At 33.1% G+C, this 23,713-nt stretch overlaps 3 protein-coding genes and 1 long non-coding RNA gene across 4 annotated transcripts; 3 read left to right on the plus strand and 1 right to left on the minus strand.

Moving 5' to 3' along the window:
- Positions 1-9,162: 9,162 nt before the first annotated feature.
- LOC116030897 (beta-1,3-galactosyltransferase GALT1) lies at positions 9,163-15,281 on the plus strand. The gene is made up of 8 exons (XM_031273266.1): positions 9,163-9,307; positions 10,984-11,839; positions 12,681-12,901; positions 12,994-13,275; positions 13,517-13,645; positions 13,716-13,895; positions 14,322-14,429; positions 14,598-15,281. Exons 2-8 carry the CDS (start codon positions 11,080-11,082, stop codon positions 14,805-14,807), a joined length of 1,890 nt encoding a protein of 629 aa, XP_031129126.1. The 5' UTR covers positions 9,163-9,307; positions 10,984-11,079; the 3' UTR covers positions 14,808-15,281.
- Positions 15,282-15,844: 563 nt separating this feature from the next.
- Positions 15,845-16,764, plus strand: LOC115996570 (E3 ubiquitin-protein ligase MPSR1-like). Its single transcript, XM_031235857.1, has one exon. The coding sequence runs from the start codon at positions 15,986-15,988 to the stop codon at positions 16,559-16,561; it is 576 nt and encodes a 191-aa protein (XP_031091717.1). The 5' UTR covers positions 15,845-15,985; the 3' UTR covers positions 16,562-16,764.
- Positions 16,765-18,015: 1,251 nt separating this feature from the next.
- Positions 18,016-19,884, minus strand: LOC116016521 (myb family transcription factor PHL8-like). Its single transcript, XM_031256832.1, has 6 exons — positions 19,472-19,884; positions 19,308-19,384; positions 19,160-19,217; positions 19,010-19,085; positions 18,842-18,911; positions 18,016-18,764 (listed from the first exon to the last, which is right to left on the minus strand). The coding sequence occupies exons 1-6, from the start codon at positions 19,602-19,604 to the stop codon at positions 18,192-18,194; spliced, it is 987 nt and encodes a 328-aa protein (XP_031112692.1). The 5' UTR covers positions 19,605-19,884; the 3' UTR covers positions 18,016-18,191.
- Positions 19,398-21,044, plus strand: LOC116016530. The gene is made up of 2 exons (XR_004097764.1): positions 19,398-19,568; positions 20,651-21,044. It is a non-coding gene; the product is annotated as an uncharacterized LOC116016530 (long non-coding RNA).
- Positions 21,045-23,713: the final 2,669 nt, after the last annotated feature.

The raw sequence follows: 23,713 nt of genomic DNA on the forward strand, positions 1-23,713 counted from the left end.
TTATGGACCACATTTATATTTACACCTACATAACGTACCTCCAGTACAACTTTAAACACATATTGTCAATAGCTTATGATACCGACCCCACGGCTTAATGTAATGCTTCGTCATCTAATTTAATGTCAAAATTAAAAGTAGTAGTGTGGAGTCCGATCTGAATCTTTTAAACCCAATTACATCTGCATTGACTTTAATAAGAGTGAGGTATTGTAGAATTAGAATTAATTAAATAAAATTGGGATGACCTAAAAAAGAAAAACTATGAATCCTACTATAGAGGCTGCAACGACTTGTTCAAAAAAAAAAAAAAAAAAAAAAAAAAAGGAGCTGCAACGACTTTTCTTAGTCTAAAAATTCCTTAGGTAGCCCTAGGCTGCAGCCGCGTGTAATGTTTTGTTTAATTTTCTCGCCCTTCCTAGGGATTGTTGACTTCTCTACCTTCCATATTTTTCTCTTCTTTCAATAATCAATACTTGATCGGATCTAAATATTATTTCCATATTTGAAACAAAACCAATACGTATTGCTATGGCTCTAAAATATTAGGCACGTTTAACTGTACACAATTTTATACCAATATTTCATGATGCATGTGACAAGTCGACAAGATACAAAATTTATTCGTCCACCACGCGGTAAAATATTAATTGCTTCAAATAACCATTACCACTAAAGTATTAAAAAAATGAAATAATTTCATCTATTGCTATTACACATGAGTGAGATTTACTCAAAACACACCATTAAATAGTGATTGTTGGTAATGACAGCTCAATTGGTAAGAGAGTTACACCTGCAACCGAGAGGTCGTGGGCGAGGGTTTACTCACTACTCACATAGTCAGGAGTGAGGTTTACCTCGTTAGTTAATCTAAAAAAACAAAAATAAATAATGATTGTTGGTTTCTATTGTCATTTAAGCAAAATATGAAATATGCTATAAAAATGTTATAGTTAACACTATTTATTTACTAAAAAAAATCCTCTAAGTATGACCAATAAAAAATAAAAGATGTATATATTTTCACCTTCAATATTATTTATTTAGTCATAATATAATATTTATAATAAATTAAACTAATCATAATAAATAAGAAAATAAGGAAACCCTAATGCTGCCTCCCTTTTCTCTCTAAAACAAAAGCTTTTCTCTGCTGCTCAACTTCGGCTTCCACCGCCGGCCTCCGGCCGGAGCTCTAATGGAGCTTTGAGCCGGCGGTTTTGGTCACCTTCTACGTTTACTCTCGCTCTTCTTCCGCTCCGACCACCGTCGNCCCGCATGGGCGACTGCTGTGCGCATACGCACACAACAACTAATGATTATAAAATTGATATGTCAGATTTTATTGTGCTTTGAACCCTTCTTTTAATTTCCCCTTCTCTCTCCTCTCCTCTCTCCTTGTATATGTACTGTACCAAAAATCACCAAATATGCATTGGTGTATATGCTCTTAGCCTACTACAATCAGAAGATTTTCTCAAAAAAAAAAAAAAAAAAAAAAAAAAGGAGGCTGCAACGACTTTTCTTAGTCTAAAAATTCCTTAGGTAGCCCTAGGCTGCAGCCGCGTGTAATGTTTTGTTTAATTTTCTCGCCCTTCCTAGGGATTGTTGACTTCTCTACCTTCCATATTTTTCTCTTCTTTCAATAATCAATACTTGATCGGATCTAAATATTATTTCCATATTTGAAACAAAACCAATACGTATTGCTATGGCTCTAAAATATTAGGCACGTTTAACTGTACACAATTTTATACCAATATTTCATGATGCATGTGACAAGTCGACAAGATACAAAATTTATTCGTCCACCACGCGGTAAAATATTAATTGCTTCAAATAACCATTACCACTAAAGTATTAAAAAAATGAAATAATTTCATCTATTGCTATTACACATGAGTGAGATTTACTCAAAACACACCATTAAATAGTGATTGTTGGTAATGACAGCTCAATTGGTAAGAGAGTTACACCTGCAACCGAGAGGTCGTGGGCGAGGGTTTACTCACTACTCACATAGTCAGGAGTGAGGTTTACCTCGTTAGTTAATCTAAAAAAACAAAAATAAATAATGATTGTTGGTTTCTATTGTCATTTAAGCAAAATATGAAATATGCTATAAAAATGTTATAGTTAACACTATTTATTTACTAAAAAAAATCCTCTAAGTATGACCAATAAAAAATAAAAGATGTATATATTTTCACCTTCAATATTATTTATTTAGTCATAATATAATATTTATAATAAATTAAACTAATCATAATAAATAAGAAAATAAGGAAACCCTAATGCTGCCTCCCTTTTCTCTCTAAAACAAAAGCTTTTCTCTGCTGCTCAACTTCGGCTTCCACCGCCGGCCTCCGGCCGGAGCTCTAATGGAGCTTTGAGCCGGCGGTTTTGGTCACCTTCTACGTTTACTCTCGCTCTTCTTCCGCTCCGACCACCGTCGCAGCTCCGTCCGCCTCCGACCACCGCTACAGATCTTCTTCTTCCGTTTTCTTTCCCTTTGAATAAAATAATAGTAGGTAGGTATTGGAGTTTGTGTTGGTAGTCTTGAACTCCCAACCCTACTTTGGCTTTACCACTTTTTATTTTCTCTATTATTGTGTTTTCCTCTCGTTACTTTCACGGGCTTTTTCCTCTCGTTACTTTCACGAGCTTTTCATTATCATTAGCATAAATCGTTTAGTTTGGTTTCGGCAAGTGTTGATCTTATCCTGGGCGAGCAAAAAAGAATGATGATGAAGACCCAGATCTTTGATGAAGCTTTAAGCTCCTTGAAGGAACATAGCTTCTTAGTTATGAAACAGTCTGCGATTCAAGTTTTCTATAGCATAGTTAGAAAAGTTGTTTCTATGTCTGACTGTAAGGAATGGTTTACCATTTCATTGATCGTTGATGTAAACGTTTTATGTTATGAATTAATGGAATAGCTACGTTTATCTTAAAAAAAAAAAAAAAACTAATCATAATAAGTTAATTATAAATATATTAGAGTATCGCTTTGCGAGTACACTAATTATAAATTATTACGGGGTAGTTTTTATAATTTTGTATTTTACTTCTTGTTTTCGTACGATATAGTTATTCAATATTTTAAATTGTTGATGTTGACTTTGGTGTAGCGTTTGGTCCATACTAGTGTACTATAGTCGTGTAGTAGGCCTACCCCCACATTTTTATATAGATAACTTGTGCATTTAAGTTCATACCACACTCGTATACGCGAATAGTTCAATGCCTAATATATATTTTGAAATTATTATTTCAGAATTTATCAAAATGTTATTCAGTATCCTAATATATATATATCAATGCAAGGTTATTAAATTTTTCATAAAAGTAAATATTTCAAAAATGCATAACTATGACATGTGACAAAAATTTTCATAAAATTAACTGGTGCAATAATAATTTTGGAAGGAAACACCCTCCTTGAATAGTACCCAAAAATATTTTTTACAATACAAAACCCTATTAATTGGTATGATTCTTGCTTCCTCTCGTTGCCACTTCCGCCAGAAATGAATTATTGATTTAATATAGTCCCCCGGTGTGTTTCACTCCTAATAGGCATAGTTTTTCATCTGTGTTGAATATATGTTGTAAATTAGGTGTACCATTTAATCGATGCCTAATGCGTGATTCTAATTAATTGATCAAAGTTCATGTTAAATTTTATATTGTATTTTTTTAATATACTCTAACATATTCATAATATATGTTTAACAATTATGTCAATTTTTGTCAATTTTTACAAATCAAATACATCATTAATTATCTCGCTATGGTACTCTATCAGACTATCACTTTCAAAAGTTAGGTATAGGGATTAGGGAAAAGGGTTAAATATATCCTTAAATTTTAAGCGAAAAGTCAATTAAGCCCTTAAATTTCAAAAATTATAATTAAACCTATAAACATACTATTTTGAAGCATTGAATCCCAAAAACCGGTTGGTGACCTGCAATTGCAGGTCACTAAGGTTCCGGCGAATATCCCACCAAGATCCGGTGAAAGACAGCAGGACATCGATCGCATTCATCCTCTATGGCGAAAGAGAATGTTTTCAAAAAAATCAACATAAAAATATAGAGGTTCAGCCTAGCTACTTTGTATTTAAAAAAAAATCGAAATATATTTGTATTTAACGATATTTTATCGATTTTGTTGATGTGAGACTAAAAATGGTCATGCCACAATAATACTAGCACCAAATGAGGATGTTATAAAACAAAAAAAAAAAAAAAAAAAAAAAGACTAACAGGGTGTTTGGTTGGAGGGAATTACAATTCCTTTCCCACTAAATTCCCACCTAATTCCGAAGGCAACTAAATTCCTTCGTTTGGTTGGAGAGAATTGCAATTCCACGATTCCCTCATTTTCATGTAATTAGAATCCCATGCCCCCCCCCCCCCCCCGCGATTTTAATTCCATAGATTTTAAGAAGAAACAAATATAACACTAAGACAAAATTACCCCTCCCTTATTCTAACCTAAAATTGATGTCTAACCTTCCCTTCAAAAGTATAGAGTGTATTGTTCTTCGACTTTCCTTTGTGTATGTTCCTTTAAATATTTATATGCAGCAACTATTCAAAATTTGCATTCTTTATATACAACAACTTTCGTGTATATCCCTTTGAATTCTTTATATGCATAACTCTTCAAAAATTTTGACTACCCAAATCAAATGCTTGTGTTTTTTTTAGTTCAAGAGATACGGTAAATGAGTGCTTTTGAATTTAATATGTTATATTTTTTGGGGTTTGAATATGCAAATGGGTCCAATAGATACTTGTCATTTGAGAATAATAATAACAACAACAACAACAACAACAACAACAATAATGGACATTTTGGACTTTATACAACTTATTCCCTCTCAATTCCAATGTATACCAAACATTAGAATTGAAATTCCCAGTAATTTTATTCATGCATACCAAACACTATAATTTAAACTCTCACTTTATTCCTGCATTATTCTTTTCCCATTGAATTACAATTCTTTTCCCACTTAATTCCCTTCCTCCAACCAAACGCCCCGTAAAAGTAGATTGACACCTATAAATCTAGAACCAAAAAATGAAATTAACTCTAATTTAAAATAAAGCATTTTAAATATGGAGATTTACTTTCTTTACTTATCTCTATAACAATAATAGTGAGGATTCTTAAATTTGAAGTTCAAATTTATACTAAAAAAATAAAAACATTTTTAAGAAAGTAAATCAACTATACATAAATAATGAAGAAAAGTAAATGCAAAGTAGGGAAGCAGGAAAATAATAAATATCAGGTAATTAAAGAAAGTAAAACAAATGTTATATTGCCGCTTATCACCAGCTAGAAAAGTTGCTATAACATCCATAGGATATGCTAAGAACTTAAGAAATATAATAATATTTGTCGTACTTAAAAAAGAATTATTTGTTGCATATATATTTGTACGTTTATGTAATTGGCGGCCGATTTATCAACCATTTAGTCATCTACTATAATAAATTTTGGATTCCGTAACAAAAAGTAATATAATCATTATTTATGTTAAAAGTATCAATATAATGTCTTATTAATGATAATTCATCCGCGTTTGTAATCTATAAAATATTTTTTAAAAATAATTTCTAAAAAATATACACTTTTTACAAAATATTTTAATTTGTTGGTGTCTAGTTAAAGGTTATTTTTTTTGGTTCGATTGAAAGTTAAAAAGATGACATTTTTATATTTGGTTCATCTTTCTTACAAATGAACATAGTATTTGTTAATAATAATAATAATAATGGTCGGTATGATAGCGGTGGTGGTGGAACCAGAGTCATGGGATAGTTGTGTTTGTGGTAATAATAATTTGGAAACATGCTTAAAGAAAGACATGAGATAAGAGAGGGACAAAAAAAAAAATAAAGAATTTATAAAATGTCTTTTAATTAAAAATATATGATGACATTTTTGGTCAAATTTGTTTTTTTTTTAAATGTTGATTATAATAAATATTTTAATTTGACTTTTTTTTTGAATATTTCTAAAAAAACCTTGCAGAAGTCATTTTTCTAGCTTTCAAACAAAATCTAAGCTTGCGCTTAAATAATTCATCAATCACAATATATTACGTTGAGCTTTTTACTAAGGAATTAAGTTATGTGTATTTATTCAAATTAGACATTCCACCAGCTATAAATGTTCAATTTGTCAAAATATTTAAGTTTGATAATACTTGCCATCATTCAAATTAAATACTTTTTAAAAAAAAATACTATTTATTACATGGATGGCGCTAGTAGAGTAGTAGGTCTTCAACTTGCTTGGGCTCAAGGCTTACGCAGGGCGATATTTAGAAAATGAGAGCCACTTACTTTATTAACGGGAGAATTACTATAGTTTTTTGAAAATTTGGAGAATTAGATCATAGAAAGTAGAAACTTGTTTATTATGATGGTTTTTCATTTTAAAAATTAAAAATGTTTTCTAATTTTTTTAGAAAACTTTAAAAATTTTAAAAATTTATTTTTTAAATGAAAAATAAAATCATATATAATATATTTAACTATACATCACTAGAACGACATTCCCATCATTATCTATTTACATATTTATTCATTACTATGATTACATTTATTATCATCTTTGGTGGGTGTAAAAATGTAAAATTGGTTTGGATATTAAAAGTAAGAATCTTACATATATTAAACTTAAAAGGAAAAAATTTATTTATTCTATTTCATGCAGATGTTATTGTTGCTTCTGTGTTCAGAAGCCTCAGAAGAGTCTGGGAGGCAGTCATTGGTACAAGTAATTAAACTCACGCTAATTAATTTACTAATAAATTCCATACAACTTTACGCGTTACACAACAATTCCCACCAGAATGAATATGAAGTATTTCCTAAAAAATTCAATAACCCTTGCTATTTATGGTATGATTTGTATCTATTTTATTTGTTGATCAAAGATTCAAAATGTCTAATCAACTTTATTGAAAAAATCAAACAACATTATTACGAGAAATAGTAATTAAAGAGGGAAATCAAACCAAATTACCAATACCATATCGGCCACACTCTAAAGAAATCATCATCTACAGCCAAACACGTTGTACTCAGATAACACCTCTGTGACTCTTTTTAAGTGATGAAAGTCACATGATCGGATCCAATTGTGAAGTATTAGATAGTTTGATTAGCTTTGGTGTATTATCGGTAATCCTCTCTCTCTCTCTCAGTGTTAGTCAATCAATCAAACTCTCAATCCTTAAAATGTAACAAAATCACTATAATAAGTAATAAATCAACTATTAAAAATGAAACTATTTGGTCTATCTTCAAAGATTTGTAAATCAAAATGAAGGAACTCAACATTCGTTGTCTAATTGTTACCGTCTGAAATATATATAATTTTAACATGTAATCAATAATCTTAGTTGGAAATTATATTTCATTAATTTCTACGGTATTATATTATATATAAGAATTGTGAAACCACCTACCTACACGTAAATTAGAGCTTGCTGTTAGTTAAAGAATAAATATGGTTGAAACGTTTCTCTCCTCCACCGGCCACGCCATCCCGCGCGCTCAAATTTGCATCCGAACTTTATAGATTGCTTTACAAAATTGTAAACATCAAAGTGTTTGTTGTAAAAAAAAAAAAAAAAGTGTTTGATATTAAACTATTTAAAATGGCAGTTGTGTGTTTTGTGCCATTTTGCTACCGTGTAGGGCGGTCGTATGTTTGACTACTGAATACGCAACTTAGTCATATGTTTACGGAACCTCCGAGGCTTTTTAGTCCCATGAGGCCATGATATAAAACACGAAACAATTAAAATATTACTCCATATTTTGTACTATTTGAAAAGTAAATATTTTCGGCATATTATGTACAGTTGGTATATCAGAAATTAATAATATTATATTAACAGTTCGTTGATGAAGTATAAACTTTTGTATTGCTTAAAAATAAGAGAAAAAAATAACTCTATTGCAAATATTGTACTATTAGTCAGAGTTAACTCAGTTAATTTGACCGATCACTTTAAAATTTTGTTCTAGAAATAGTGCAGAGATTCGAATCTTACTAGACATTTGGGAAGTCATTGAGAAATCTTGATTGACTAGAGGAAATGAAAATTCATTGTGCGCAAAATGTACAAGTAAGGGTGAGATCGAATCTTGTGCGCTGTAGGGTGAGAACTTGATGACTGACAGGTCGGCTTCTAATTTACTTCCGTAAATGACTCTTAGGTAGGATTATGAATGTTTAAGATTAGTGTAGCATAAACTATAATACTTAATGTATCAAAAAATAAAAATTGTACCTTTAGTTTAGACGCATCCAAATGTCTGCAATAGCGAAAACGTAGTGTTGCTTTCAGTTTAAGAATAAAAATCACCAAACAAGTCTTAACTAAATTAAAATTCACACGCACTATTTATTTATTTTTGTCCTTTACTTTTATTCTATTAACAAAACCAGGCCCACAATTTTTGTTTTTGTTTTTGTTTTTTATTTTTATTTCTATTTCTATTTTTTTTTATCGTGAGGGCAATGGAGTTGGTATACTTGTTAGCTGGGGTAAGGTAATTTTAGTAGTGATACTATTACAATCTATTTATTACTTTTTGTGATCAAAGAAAAATAATGTGCTGTTGTTTGTTTGTTTATGTGTGTGTATATACATAGGCATGTCAATATTCTTTAAAACTAAATTCCAAAATTTGTGATTGTAATTAATTGAAACATTCTAAAAGTGTTTTACACATACAACAAATTTTGATTATATGCGCTTTTGTATATAACATTGATTTAAAATTCAGCTTATACATGCATATTTCTTAAAATAAACAATTGTTTAAAATTCTATATAGAGAAATTTGGAGTAAAAACACGTTTTGTATTTTTGTTTGCATATTTATTTGAAACGGTTAATGACAGTAAAAAAATTCAGTAAAAATAAAAATAGTTATAAATTTGCATACCCGGAGTAGTATATTGTATAGTTGTTGTCACAATTTCGAGCTAAAAAATACAGTAAAAATAAAAGTAATTATAAATTTTACTGTGCCGTCAATTCGTCAAAACACTCCCAAATCATTGACAATTCACAAGCGCGTTTCCTTTTCTATAGGCTATAACCTTCCAGATTTCCAAATCCCGAATGAAACCAAGTGCTTCAGTTTTATTTGAGCGAAGACTTGAAGTCCAGTCCAAGCAATCTGAATACGAATATCGTCTCTCTCTCTCTCTCTTCTCTGTCTCTCTCTGGACAATTTCCTCCCCCATTGGCAAAAAGGTAAGATTCTGTTTCTTCCTCTCACTGTAGATGCAGCATTTCAACTTTTTTTTTTTTTTTTTTTAAAATTTAAAATTTAAATTATAAATAATAATAATCACTTCATTAGTTCTCCATTTCTGCGAATTTCAGTGAGATTTTCAAATTTTATATGGAATTCTCATCCTTATATTCCTTGCATTTTGCTGTTTGCACGGAAATAGGTTCTGTTTTCACGACTTACACAAGAAAAGGTTGTGGAAATGCGTGTTTAAAAAAATTCAGAATTTAATGCAATAATATGCATCATTTAGCTTCATTTTTTTTGGTTGAATTTGAATTTTTCTTTCGTGATTTTTGATCTCTACAATCGCATGAGAAGAGAAAGTAATCATGACTTTGTTGTTTCATTTTTTTTGACTAGTCTGGTGGTCAGTGCTGCTGAAAATTGAAAATTTAGACTTCAATGTCGGCTTCTTTGATTTGAGAACAGACTTATTTAGATTTTTTTTTTAAACTGTGGTTAATTGAACTGGAGTTTAGTTTGATCATCCAATGAGCTAAATTAAGTGATTTGCAGGTAGCAATCTCTCTCTCTCTCTCTCCCTGTGTGTGTGTGTTTTTGGTTTAATTTTAGCTATTTAAAGAGAGATTAGGGATATACAGTTTTCTCTTTAGTTTTTGTGTGTGTGTGTGTGTGTGTGTTTTTTTTTTTTTTTTTTTTTTTTTTCGTGTTGAAGATTCAGATTGAGATCTGCAGTTGCAGAGTCATAATAATCAGCTGTTGCCTGTTGAGTGCTGAATGTTCTTGCACCTTATGCAGATCTACTATGAGTTTTTCTTGTCCTTATTAGTGCTTCAGTTTCACCAATAACACTGAATACTTCTTAATTTTTTTTTTGAATACTTCTTAATTTGTCTAGCATTGCATTAAATATTATGTATGTCTAGAACAAATAATAAACATTTAATATTGCTCGTCTGTCTTGACTATGTGATATGCACTATGTAGTTCCTTCAGGATTTAAAAGATTTAACATAGTTTCTTATTCTTTTGAAATTATCTATGTCAATATACGAAATTATTTTTGCCAAGCTATATTGTTTTTAGTGTTTTCATGTTTGTTTTCACCTCCAAAGAGCATTTATGGCCGTTTGTTGACTTTTGATCACAAGCAACTCTTCAATATTCTCAAACATTAAAAAAACACTGAATGCTTTGAGTTTTTATTTATTATTTATAAAATAGGCCATTAAGTTTATTGTAACTGATGTTAGGAAGTAGCATACTCCAATAAATCAAAAGTTAGGTTTGCCAATTTATTCCCTCTTTGTAACTTTTAGGACATATTAGGTTCCTTTAAGGAGCTTGAAAATGCATCCCTATTTCTTTGTTTATTCAGAGTAAGAACCAATCCTAATTTCCACCATTAAGATGTATAGGGTTAAAACAACCTCAACTGCATGGTATGTTTTCCTTCAAGAATCAAGCTAACTCATTTCAACTAAGCCTTAGTCACAATAAAATATTTTTTCTTCACAATTATAATAAGGTTTTCTTTGATCTAAGCTGATAAATAAGATTATAAGAACTAAAATGTTGTTAATTGTTTTCACTTCATACATGGCTTTGTGATCTATATCATTTGTTTTTAGTTGTTACCTACTTACCTTAAAATGAGGACTTACTTTTGCAGGTGCTGTTCTTGTACTAATGATTCTACAGATCCACCAAATCTGGAGTTATTAAGTTAGAATTTAAATGGTTGGATGCTTCTAGGTATTGAATAGAAATGAAGAAATGGTATGGTGGTGTATTAACTACATCCTTGTTGATGTTCATACTTCTTGGGTATTATGTAATGAGAAACCCCTTCAAGGAAAAATACTTCACCAACACTCTATATTTTAATACGACAAATCCTCTAGAGTGGATCAGTGCTATGGCTCCACCTGCTGCTAACAGTCCAAAAAATACTTCTCAAGTGATCTCTGCTGATGCATTAGTCGCTGATCTTTTTTATCAGAGAAATCTTTCAACTGCAGAGCAACAATCTTTGCTTACATGGAACCAATTGAAAAACTTAATTAGTCAGGATCAAGTCTTACCTAATGCTTTGGAGGCTGTTAAGGAAGCTGGTGCTGCATGGAATAACCTTATGAGCTCAGTGGAAATGGAAAAACTTTATGCAAATGACAGTTCATATAAGAGAGGAAAGGAGAAACAGTGTCCTCATTTTCTACGCAAAACAAATGTCACAGAACTTGCTGGTAAGGAATTTAAGTTACGGTTTCCTTGTGGCCTCACTCAGGGTTCTTCAATCACATTTATTGGCATTCCAAAGGGTCTTCTTGGTAATTTTCGAATAGATTTAACCGGTGAACCACTTCCGGGTGAACCAGATCCTCCTATAATTTTGCATTACAATGTTAGGCTGCACGGCGATAAAGTAACTGAGGATCCTGTAATTGTTCAAAATACCTGGACCGTAGCACATGATTGGGGTGAAGAGGAGCGCTGTCCATCTCCTGCTCCTGAAAAAAATAATAAAGGTCAAATAATGTTCTTTTATTTTTCTTTGAAGTTCTGGATGCATAGATCTTTCCCTCTTTGATATTTTCATCAATGCTCATAAGTTTTCTTCTGAATTACAATATTCTATTTATTTTTGGCACGTGCGGTGTTCTTTAAGCACAGTTTATTTTCTTCAAATTGATCTTTCTTTCCACCACAACCTTGCTAAGATTATTTTTTAATATTTAAATCTCTCTACTTAATATCAAATTACATTTCTCTATTTATTTTTGGCACATGGAGTGTTATCAAAATATGATCTATTTTCTTCAAATTGATCTTTATCTTCATTGTGGCATTAATCTGCAAAGATTTTTTTTATTTTAGATCTCTGCACTCTATAAGTACCTTCTAAAACCAATTGGTTTCTTTGAATATTTTAATTAAAGGGATGTTCGTGAGTCCTTAATGTCTTAATTTTAGGAAAAATGTAAAAGGGGAGTAATCATGGAGTGTTCTTCATGGATTGGGTGTATTTATTTTTCAGCCTTGTAACTGGTTTGTTTTGTCCATTTCATCAACTTATACATAATGTAAACTTCAGTGTCACTTAGCTTACAGGAGGTTATTATGCGCATTTTCTTTTTTAGTATAAACAAGTCAATTCTTTTTTAGATATTATAGAGGAGATATAGGTAGAGTTTCATAGGTACGCTCACTAGAGGTTATTACTTATTATGAACATCTTCCATCTTGTTAAGCTTTCCTTTCAATTTCTCTTTGCATCTACTATATATATTCTTCATTTACATTCCTGAAGTCCGTTTTGCTCATCACATGCGTATTGTCATACTGAATGCCTCTATAAATCTTGTTCAGTGGATGACTTGGATCAATGCAATGAGATGGTCGGTAAAATCATGTCTGACAAGCATATCAATGTATCTACAACATCTTCAATGGTTCAGGATGGATCTAAACATAAAAAATATTTTCCTTTCAAGCAAGGGCAGCTCTCTGTTGCAACACTGAGAGTGGGCTCTGAAGGAATACAAATGACAGTTGATGGTAGACACATAACGTCATTTGCTTTTCGTGAAGTAATTCCTCACTTGCCTTTTTAAACTTGAGCCACCACCAGTTTGATATAATGTTATGCTTGATTAAATTCTTGTAATTTTTATTTCTCCAGACTCTGGAGCCGTGGCTTGTTAGTGAAGAGAGGATTTCAGGAGATATTGATTTAATATCTGTTGTTGCAAGTGGGTTACCCACGTCTGAAGATATTGATCATATGATTGACTTAGAATCTCTAAAGGCAGCTCCACTTTCTCCAAAAAAACATCTGGATCTCTTTATTGGTGTGTTTTCTACTACAAATAATTTTAAACGGAGAATGGCAGTTCGAAGAACGTGGATGCAGTATGATGCAGTGCGGTCTGGACAAGTAGCAGTTCGTTTTTTTGTTGGAATGGTGAGTATTTCTTTTCTTGGAACTTTTTGTTCTCCTTAACCACTTAAAGATCCTAAGTAGTAACACAAAGAGTAATTGCTAAAAAGGTTATTGTTAGCAAAACAGGGTGCCATTTACTGTTTGCTTATTTTATTTTCTGTGCATACTACATAGTGATGCAATGTGGCTGGAAGTCACATACTGGTATTTGTCAAGTCAAAGCCATAATATTTTATTAGATATTTTGTATTATCTACTGTAGCATAAAAACCAGATGGTGAATGAGGAACTCTGGAATGAGGCTAGGACATATGGAGACATTCAGTTGGTGCCATTTGTTGACTACTACAGTCTAATCACATGGAAGACCATTGCCATATGCATGTTTGGGGTAAAATCCTGTCCCTTCCCAAGTCAAGGAGCTTTACAATACCCTTGTTGATGCCATTTTATTTGTTCAGACGGAGATTGTTCAAGCAAAATTTGTCATGAAGACAGATGATGATGCTTTTGTTCGTGTTGATGAAGTGCTGGCTTCCTTACAAAGGATTGGTGTGACTCGTGGGTTGCTTTATGGCCTTATCAACTCAGACTCCCATCCTCATCGGAATTCTGATAGCAAGTGGTACATTAGTGTTGAGGTAATTCTCTACCTCATTATCTTTTATTTAATGATCAAATGCATGGTTGGCAATTCCAGTGCTATTCCCATGATAAAAGAGTATATGTTTTCAACTGGTCATTGGAAGTGAAAAGTACTACTATGTAAATAGTTGTAGCAATTTTGAAAATGACATCAACATTCTGGAATTTGTATATTATCCTACTTTACTTCTGTAGAACTGTTAATCTCTAAGCTTTTATTTCTATAATTCTGAGAAATGGTTAACTATTTGCTAGTAATTTCTGGTATTATCTTTATTAAGCTGAACATCCTTGTTGGGTTTTGGACACGATTGGGTATAGCACTGTTGTCTGTTGGTAATACTGTGTCCTTGTGCTTTTTCTTTTATTCTCTCCTTTTCTGGTCATCTTACATTTGCACTTGCTTGTCTATTATTTTCAAGGAATGGCCTGATGATGCTTACCCTCCTTGGGCACACGGACCTGGTTATGTTGTGTCAAGCGATATAGCAAAAGCCATCAGCAAGAGGCACAAAAAAGGCGATCTGAAGGTGAGGGGAGCAACCATTCTAAATCTCTTTTTTATTTCACTGACATTAATTGGAAACTACTTTTGGAATGATAATCTGATATGCACTTAATGCCAGGAGGCATTTATTCCCATTAGCACCAAGTCTTGTAGCATAATTTCAATTGAAATCCTATGCTTTAAAATGCAGATGTTTAAGCTGGAAGATGTTGCTATGGGCATCTGGATTGCAGAACTGAAGAAGAAAGGTCTGGATGTTAGATATGAAAATGAAGAGAGGATTTTTAATGAAGGGTGCAAGGATGGTTATATTGTTGCCCACTACCAAGATCCTAGAGAGATGTTGTGCTTATGGCAGAAGCTACAAGAGAAAAAAAGACCTTTATGCTGTGGCGATTAACCCATAACATTCAAGGTTTCAACAGAGATCTACTGAACATAGGTATAAAGGAAAACAAAACAAGAGCATCAACTATGAAATGGGTAGAATCCTGGGTGGAAACAAGTTTAGCAGGTCCTCGAGAACTTCTTCAAATATTCCATGCTGTTGTAGAATTATGAGCGTTTCGGTATAGGGAATATTTGTTAGGTTAAGGAGGGATGGGAGTAGTTCATATGTTATGGGAGCTGATGAGGTGAGGCTTTACACGTATAGAGGAATTTGAGTAGAGAAGGGCAGAGTCTGCCTGACTTGTGTAGATGGCCAGGGGCTGGGCTATACAGCAGAAGATCAGTTATCCTATGTCTATAACTCATAGCATAGAGTTCCAATTTTGAGTTAGGTTCGCATATATTAAAAGCTTCGTATTCTTTTGTCCTTAAATGGTGCTAACGATGTTCATTAAGAAGCATTAAACTAGTTCTAATTTCAGCATTTCTTGTTCATTATATATGGTCATGCTAAATGAGAATTAACAACTAAAAAGTGATACGGTTAAATAGTTCCGTTCATATAAGTTTTTGTCATACAAAATAATACAAGTAAAAAAATTTATGTATGATATATTATGATAGGATAAATATATTTTAGGCTTCTATTGAGTATAATCATCAGAAAAATTCCTTAAAATTCAAATAGCAGCCCTACTTAATATTGGCCTTGCTGGAATAGAATATAGCTGGGTTGCACAAAAACAAGAAACAAGTAAATGGGAAACGAGACGTCTAGGAAATAAAATGTGAGAAAAGTACGAATATAAAAAGTGTATTTATGAATATTTATTGTTTAAATATGAAAATATTAACTGTTTATTAGTTTTTCTCTTTAAAAAAAAATTAAAATATTATATTTTAAAACGTTTTATGAAACTTTTGTAAATACGTAGACATGGGTGCATCGTGTCTAGATCCTTTTCAGAGTCTAGATCCTTCTAAAACTTCCAGTTCTAGAATACACGAATTTCAACGTAGACATGGGTGCATTATATCGTGCATGCAAATTCTAGATCCTTCTAAAACCTTCCAATTTCTCCTTAAGATCCCTAACCGTCATTCCCCATAGCCACTTCTCATTACAGTAATTACGATCTTTTCAGTTCCCACTCCTCTAATCGTCTAAATATCTCCGACGCAACAAAAATGGCCTCCGAAACAGATTCCCCTGTTTCTAATCCCCCAAGAATTTCAAGAAACATGGAAGATTTCTCCGATTTCCCACCCTTCATCCTGGGATTCACAAACGCTGAGTTAGGTGATCGGTTCCTCCTCCTAAACCCATTGACCGGAGGCGTGTTCGTAGTAGAATCTAGCACTGGCACTGCCAGATCGTCTTCCTCGAGCTTGGATTCTCTACTGGCGGGCGTACTTGGTAAAGATGGTCAGCCGCCGGCTTCGAAAGCTTCCATTGAGGCTCTGCGGAGCGTGGAGATTGGCGAAGAAGAAGAAGGTGAGTGCGCGATTTGCTTGGAGGAGTGGGGGCTTGGTGAGACGGCGAAGGAGATGCCGTGCCGGCATAGATTTCACAAGGAGTGTATAGAGAAGTGGTTAGGGATTCATGGGTCTTGCCCTGTTTGTAGACATAAAATGCCTGAAGAGGATGATGATGATGAGGCGAAGCAGAAGAGTGAGAGTAGTAGGTGGAGAAGGGACGGGATTTGGTTCGGTTTTACTGTTGATGGTATACGTCAATTTTTTGAACATGAAACTGAAGCTTAGAGATAAGAATTTCTTCTGGGGTTTTTAAAAGAATTGAAAATTACATGTGAATAGAGCAAAAAAAGTTGTACCTTCTATGAGTTCTAATCCTAAACATTCAAAATTTTATCTCTTTCATATTGCTATCAAAGAGCTTACAATGTTATATGAAATTATGAACAACAATATGGTGCTGAATCAAAACCAAAACCAAATTTTGTGGACTGTTTATCATGTTAGATATACTCACATCAAATGGTGGATAAATATTATTATTCAAATGTGAAATATCTGCACATATGTATGGATTTGAGTGACGAGGGAGCCTCGTAACTCTTATCTAAGGATATTGAGTGAATCTTGTTTAACCTTTGATAAATGATCACGTGAAGAAAGTTTCATAGAGAAATCTCTGTTTCCTGTCCATGATCTTTTGATATGAATACTGTGCAAATGTTTGAGTGACTTGAATTCGTGGGGAGCCCAAATCAGATTCAAGAACCCTAATCAATTGAGAAAAGATTTTTTCTGATGTCTAAATCCACAGTTCAAGTAATCTTGCAAACGATGAAATGCAATCAGAGCACCGTAATCTGTAGCAAGGTTACTTCAATTTCTTGTAGTCTTCCTGCCTTTTCTTCTCTGCTTAGTAAGTCCAAGAGTTGGTATGTGATGATTGTTCCTTACCTGCAAAAATCCTTTTATATTTTTCAGTTTCATGTTTTATTTTCATTGTCTTCAGATTCTTTTAGTAACAGCTGGTATCCACTCACTGCATATTCCGTGCCAAGAGCAATACACTGGTGCTGTCAGATAATGGAGGATTAGCATGTTGAATAGAATTACCAAGAAAATGATTACAATTTCTGTCTTCCTGGTAAAAATTATTTACTTCCAGCCTTTGTTTTCACTGCTTGTCTTGAGCCTTTAGTTACAGTTTTATTCTTGAAATTTTTGTTGATTTTGTCCTTCTGTTCCTTCATTTGTCTGAGCTATATTGGCCTTTATTGGAGTTCAGAATCATGCATTTTTTTTTTCCTTTCAAAAATGCTATAAAAGAATGGGATTCCAAGCTAATTTGATGAGTTGGAATATGGCATCTGAAGAAAAGAATACATTCCTAATAACCAAGTACTTATATTCCTGCCGCGTGAAACTAGCTCAGTTGATTCAACCGATCACCCTGTCTTGCTTCAGTGTCAGTATGGGGTGGAATCTGGGGCTTAGGATTAGTCTGGCGTAAACTTAAATGTATAAAAAGAAGTACTTATATTCCTGTGATGGAGGTTTGGTTTATGAAACCATTTTGCCATATCTGATTATTCTAAAGACAAACAGAATTTTGAGGTTTGTGTCAGAGAACCTTTTAATTAACAGTTCTGTTTAAGTGTTCATTATCCTCTGAGGAATCTGAATGTTCTGATGTTGACAGGTATGAGCACATTCTTTGAATTCAAGTACATGCTTTTTTGTAATAAGCCTTGAAAATGCTCTTTGGCTATTCATTCACATATCAATACACATATAATTTTATAAACAACATTACTAACTATAGGAACTAATTTTGCTTTTTATATAGAATGTGAACTCTGAAAGCATCTCTCAATAGATCGAGTTTCCATAAACTAATTATACCCATCTCCCTTGCAGTTTAAGTATCAAAGTCATCAACACACTCGCTATTCAAATCGATATTTTCCAAGAATCCAAACTTTTTCAACTTTTCATCATTAATACTGGCCTGGAATCTTTTATCAGATGGTTTTTCAACACAATTGTCAAAGGAAATTATACTTCGGCTTCTTTTCCTTCCACTAAGGTCATCTTTCGATCCGTTTTGCTGGCCTGGATGCATTTCCATTAGTGAAAGTTCAACAGAATTCTCTTTCCTCTCGTCGTTTTCTTTGTTTTCATGCCTTTCTTGAGTATCTTCCTTCCTTCCCGAGCTTTCAGATGATGTGAGGGAGCTGTCAAGTGAACATCCAATGCCGGTTCTCAGTTGTTCTGTGCAGTTTGAAATTGATCCTCCGATTTCTGTCAATACTGACAATGAAGAGCTAGGGCACCCCGTATCTACCATTGATACTAGTTGGGAGAGTTCGGATTTTGCAAGTTCTGCATGATCTGAAGGACCGTATCTTGCAAGTGTTTCCTGCGCTTTCTTCAAAACAGACTGGAGATACTTTCCTTGAGCTTCGATTCTCAGCTGGAGATGTTTCTGCACCTGAAAGGTACATAGATTTAGTATAACTATTGTCTGATCAATACTAAGACAGGATCATATGTTTCTGCGAGTTTTACCTTAATTTGTTCATGTAGTTTCCTCTGCACTTCCATTTGCATCTGCAATGCTTGAGATATCTGCATGCTTCTGAAATAGCAGACTACTTAATCAACAAAGGCCTTTCCTCGCTTTAATTCAATCGGAATATATGTAAAATAGTAAAAGATATTGCAAACGATTATTACTCGTTCATCTGATTTTGAGCTCCATCAGAGCTTTCTGAATGCATCTGGCTTTCTTGACTCTGAGACTGTTTGTAATCTGCATCAAAGAAAACTATTTCAATAAAATCCCTCGGTCTTACCAGCAATTGTGCAAACTCAAAGATTTCTTACCTTCATCTTTGTCATCATGGTAGGACTGCAATTCTTGGCTTTTCGCTAATCGAAATTTCTGTAACAAAGATCACTCGTTAGTTCATTCCTTCTTTCACAAGATTTACAAGTAAAACAAAGTTTGAACTGTGTGGAAAAGAAGCAATGCCTGCAAATGGCTCTTGAGATGGTATAGAGTAAGCCCGTGAATGTTCATCAGTCTCATCAATGATTTCGGGGTTGCCTCTGCATGATTTACACTAACTGTTAGAGTTTCCGATGAATCAATGAATGTTTGATTGCAGGATATGATAAGAAGAACGAAATACTCACTCTCGGAGCCTCCAAGCTGAGTGACTGCATCAATGAAGCGTTGGTGAAGCTCCGGAGTCCATTTCAGTCTCGGCTTTGGATCGCTGGATAAAACCAGGTTGGTGTCCTTATTTTGCAGATCCTGAAGAGCCATTTCTGATATGATGATGAGAATGGTAAAATAACTCTGGCATGAAACATATATATATATTAGAAAGGGTAAATGAGCAGAGAGAGAGAGTGAGAGAGAGAGAGAGATGGTAGGTTGATCTTTTCAGGTCTTCTGCCTTAAAATGTGGCAGCTGTATTTCTTTTATAATTTGAAGTGGTTAGGCTGTCTAAGGTTGTTCTCACACCATATCTGGAAACATAGGCCTAGTTATGTTGGGAGGGGAATATATTCCATGACTTTTGGCCCCTTCCTAATTTCTTCCATTTCCCATTTCATATCAAACCTTATAATCATTTTTTTTTTCCTTTTCTAAATTTCTGTTTTCAACTATTTTTTCTCCTTTCTTCTTTGCTTGCAAGGGTTGTAGAGAATCTCCTATGTTCACCAAAAACCAATGAAAAGCAACACCCCTCAACTCAAGTCTCATCAAAAGGAGAGCAACCAGAGAAAACATATGGCTCTCGGTTTTACCTCACCGCTTTAATTCTACTTTTAGAATAGCTTAAATCAAGTCAGACTGTTGATTTGGTAACCACAAAGTTACAAGTTCGACAGTCTCAATGCGAGCGGTCTATTAGCTTTCTTAGTATAAACCAGTCAACTATAGACAATTCAGGTCAGACTGTTGACTTGGTAATCACAAAGTTACAAGTTCAACAGTCGCAATAAGAGCGGTCTATTGGCCTTCTTAGTATAAACCGTTCAGCTATGGACAACCTAGATTGTTTAATATTAGAGTGGGCTAACCACAGGACTTCTTCCTCCGGTGTTCCATGCTTGATTCCCTGCTAAATTAGGCAGTCCCACCCACCATGATCTATAATGGGTACAACTTTTCAAAAAAAAAAAAAAAAAAAAACTAGTGTAGTATAAGCAATGATGGTGGTGACGTGCTAATGGATAATTATTTTTAATTTGAGAGGTTGAAAGAAAGGGATAACCAAATAAGACTTTCTTTAGTACGTTTTCCCTCTCTTCCCATTACTTTTCCTTTGTGGAGATTGGCAGATTCTTTTTGTTTTTTGTAGGGTCGAAGGAATCAAAGAATCTATCTATAGATTTAAAGACAAAGTTGCCGTATTTACGTTATCAAGAAGTTCTGTATGGGGAGATAAGACTTTTTAAGAGCGTAGAAAATCAAACATTACATTATTTCACAACTACGTATCCATGGGCTGGCTATCATTAATTCATTATTCCTACATATTACTGTTCTTTGTTCTGTTTTTTCATGCTATCATCGGATAGAATTAAAGTATATTCCTCTAGCATACTATGTAATACATGTGAAGATGGGGTTACAACTTAGAACAAATGTATTTCTAACAAGAAATTCTATACCCTTAGTTGGCTCTTTTCATATTTTGTTTGATAATATTTCAGATTATTGGACTAATCATAGCTGACAATTAATGTATTAAAGTGGAGTGTCGTTCTCTCGTTGATCAAGTCATAGTTCCATCTGAATTATTAACTTAATGTTAGCTTCTTAAAATTAGGAGAAATATTAATGAATGGACCGGCCGAGTGATTGACATGTAGGAGATTTAATTGATAATGTGTGATTCAATCTTCAAATGGCTATTAAAGCATTTTAATGAGAGGATTATGTATATATATTATGATAAATTGCACTGATAAAAGTGGATGCATTATTGTTTATTTCTTGTTAGCTGAAAGGTGAAGAAAGGAATATAGTCATATATGCTCACCTCATTTTTCTTTATAGTAAAGCTGAAGCCATTGACCACTTCTCTTAAAAATATATATTTATATTTGCACAAATGAGTTGGTGGTGGGGTTGGCTTTGGAGTGGAGATATGGGATGCGTGTCATTTCTAATATCAATTAGTGGGTAACGAATTGTATTAGCTATTAGCGAATTATGTTAGTTAGCTTGATTAACTAATAGTAATAGTGGTATGTGTGGATATTCATCTGAATATATTTTACATTGATCGAACTTTTTGAGTGATAGCGGGTGGTATTATAATTGATGATCTTTTGGTAAAATAATTGATGGTTATTATGCCATGGACTTTAATACACAACATATTGTGGATCATATGTAGTAGTAGTATAGTGCGCTCTCGAGTTGATTTGATACTTGCAGAATGGTTTGGAAAATGATATGTATTCCTTATAGACAATGATGTTAAATACTTTCATTATGTATCTATCAGTCTATCACTAATTGTATAAAAGAAAAAGGGAAAAGATGAGTTGTCTAATATATTGTCATGCTATGCAATACATATATCAAATTTAGAATTTTTAAGAAAAAAAAAAAGTTGAAAAACTAATAAACAAGAGAAATGAAGTACTAGCTAGGCAGTCTGTTTCTGTGACTGGTTGTTCGAAGTGGTTTTCCAACCCTCCACCCTATTTTTGTACTGTGTTATTTAATTAATGAATTATGCTAGGTTTGGTTTAAAAAAAAAACAAAAAGAAAAAAGAAATGAAGTAATGGGCTCGAATCCAGATGCAGAAAACAGGGACATACGTTTATTGTTGTACGGAGTATAAAAAAGCGACAGTAAAGAGGGATAAAGAAAAGGGGCACATGAAAATGGGCTTATAGCTAAGTGGGTAAGGCTGTTGTTTTGTATGCATGGACAATTTAGTTTATCACATAAGTGAAGTTATAGGGAAAAAATTACAGATTTAACCTTTTTTTAAAATAAATTACAATGATTTACATCATTTTAGATACTCTGCCCGGTTAGAACATGTTCCTTTCAGATACTCTATCTGATCAGAACGGGTAGGCTCAGGGATGAAAGAAAAGGGACACATGAGGATCAAGAAATGGTGAAAGTCTGTTAGAGGATAAGGTGAGTCTAAGGTTTTCTTGGGGTTTGCGGCAACGAAGGTGCAGCGTTGTTGGATCGTAGGAATCAAAGTCCAATGATTCACAATGTCCATACACGTCATAGTTTTTTTTTTTTTTTTTTTTAATAATTTAAATAGAATGGATAAACTCAAATAAATGGTATGCCGAAGACCGAAGTGATGGTATAGCTTTGAGTGCTTCTCTTTTACGTTACTGTATTGTGATTCCTTTTGGTCATAAGTAGAAAGAAAAGAAATTTTGAGGTGATTGAACTGAACCAACTTTTGTCTTTAAACTCGATCAGCTGCACTACTGTACTACTTGCTTTAATAATAATAATAATAATAATATATATATATATATACTCGACAATAAATGTCAAAAATATTGTTATCCACCAAGCTAGGGTCGCTTCATCCTATTATCTTTGTCATTCGAGAGCTCATTGATAGGGATTGGAGCTATAGGATTAGTCATATCCCTCGTGAGGCCAATTTATATGTAGAGTGGCCGCGACATACACGAACTACGAGTATATAAGCATTCGTGTCTTATTTGATGACGGATTGCATTGGTGTGACAATGTTGTTTCCAGATTTTCAAAAAAAATTAAAATTAGTATAATGATTAAAATTGCCAGAATTGTACATGTGTCTGAGAACTGGAAATTAAAAATGTCTGGAACAGTTAGGGGCATGGTGTAAGGAAACCTCAAGAAAATAGAAAGTGTGGCTTGGATCAATGGATGAACTACTTTAAGTCCACTCTTCGTTATGGGCCTAAGGAAATGTCTTAATCCTATAAAGACTAATGATCTTAAAGCACCTTATTGCTTTCCTTAAAGTTTCCAATGATAATGAACACTAGCATGATTATATATGGTTCGATGGACTATGGTGATGTGGGCACTTTCTAGCTGGATGGTGTTACATTTTATCCCTACAAATTAAATTAACACAAAATGACAAATTTATTTAATCCTTAGTTATATTGATATAGCTTGTTTAATTCTTGAGTTATTCATGAAGTACTAGTTTATCATCATATTCTATTAATATATGTATTGGAAAAGTATATATAATCAATAAGTAGTAAAATTATATATATATAAAAAATTGTACTAATACATAGAATTGTAACACTAATATAATCTAACTCTAGCATGACGTACTCCGGTCCAAACTGCAGGCCAAATATGCATGAGATTATCAAATAATCACTTTCATAATAATTAAGTTTAATCTTCAGTTTACTTTAA

The sequence above is a fragment of the Ipomoea triloba genome, chromosome 1, assembly GCF_003576645.1.
Source record: "Ipomoea triloba cultivar NCNSP0323 chromosome 1, ASM357664v1".
Taxonomy (NCBI): domain Eukaryota; kingdom Viridiplantae; phylum Streptophyta; class Magnoliopsida; order Solanales; family Convolvulaceae; genus Ipomoea; species Ipomoea triloba.

Excerpts from the sequence above, each read along its gene's own strand:
- LOC116016521 (XM_031256832.1), bottom strand. The coding sequence starts at position 19,604 with ATGGCTCTTCAGGATCTGCAAAATAAGGACACCAACCTGGTTTTATCC. Across the intron at positions 19,218-19,307 it reads ATCTCAAGAGCCATTTGCAG|AAATTTCGATTAGCGAAAAG; the intron begins GCATTGCTTCTT and ends TCTTTGTTACAG. Across the intron at positions 19,086-19,159 it reads CCATGATGACAAAGATGAAG|ATTACAAACAGTCTCAGAGT; the intron begins GTAAGAAATCTT and ends TCTTTGATGCAG.
- LOC115996570 (XM_031235857.1), top strand. The coding sequence starts at position 15,986 with ATGGCCTCCGAAACAGATTCCCCTGTTTCTAATCCCCCAAGAATTTCA.
- LOC116030897 (XM_031273266.1), top strand. The coding sequence starts at position 11,080 with ATGAAGAAATGGTATGGTGGTGTATTAACTACATCCTTGTTGATGTTC. Across the intron at positions 12,902-12,993 it reads CGTCATTTGCTTTTCGTGAA|ACTCTGGAGCCGTGGCTTGT; the intron begins GTAATTCCTCAC and ends TTATTTCTCCAG. Across the intron at positions 13,646-13,715 it reads TTGCCATATGCATGTTTGGG|ACGGAGATTGTTCAAGCAAA; the intron begins GTAAAATCCTGT and ends TTATTTGTTCAG.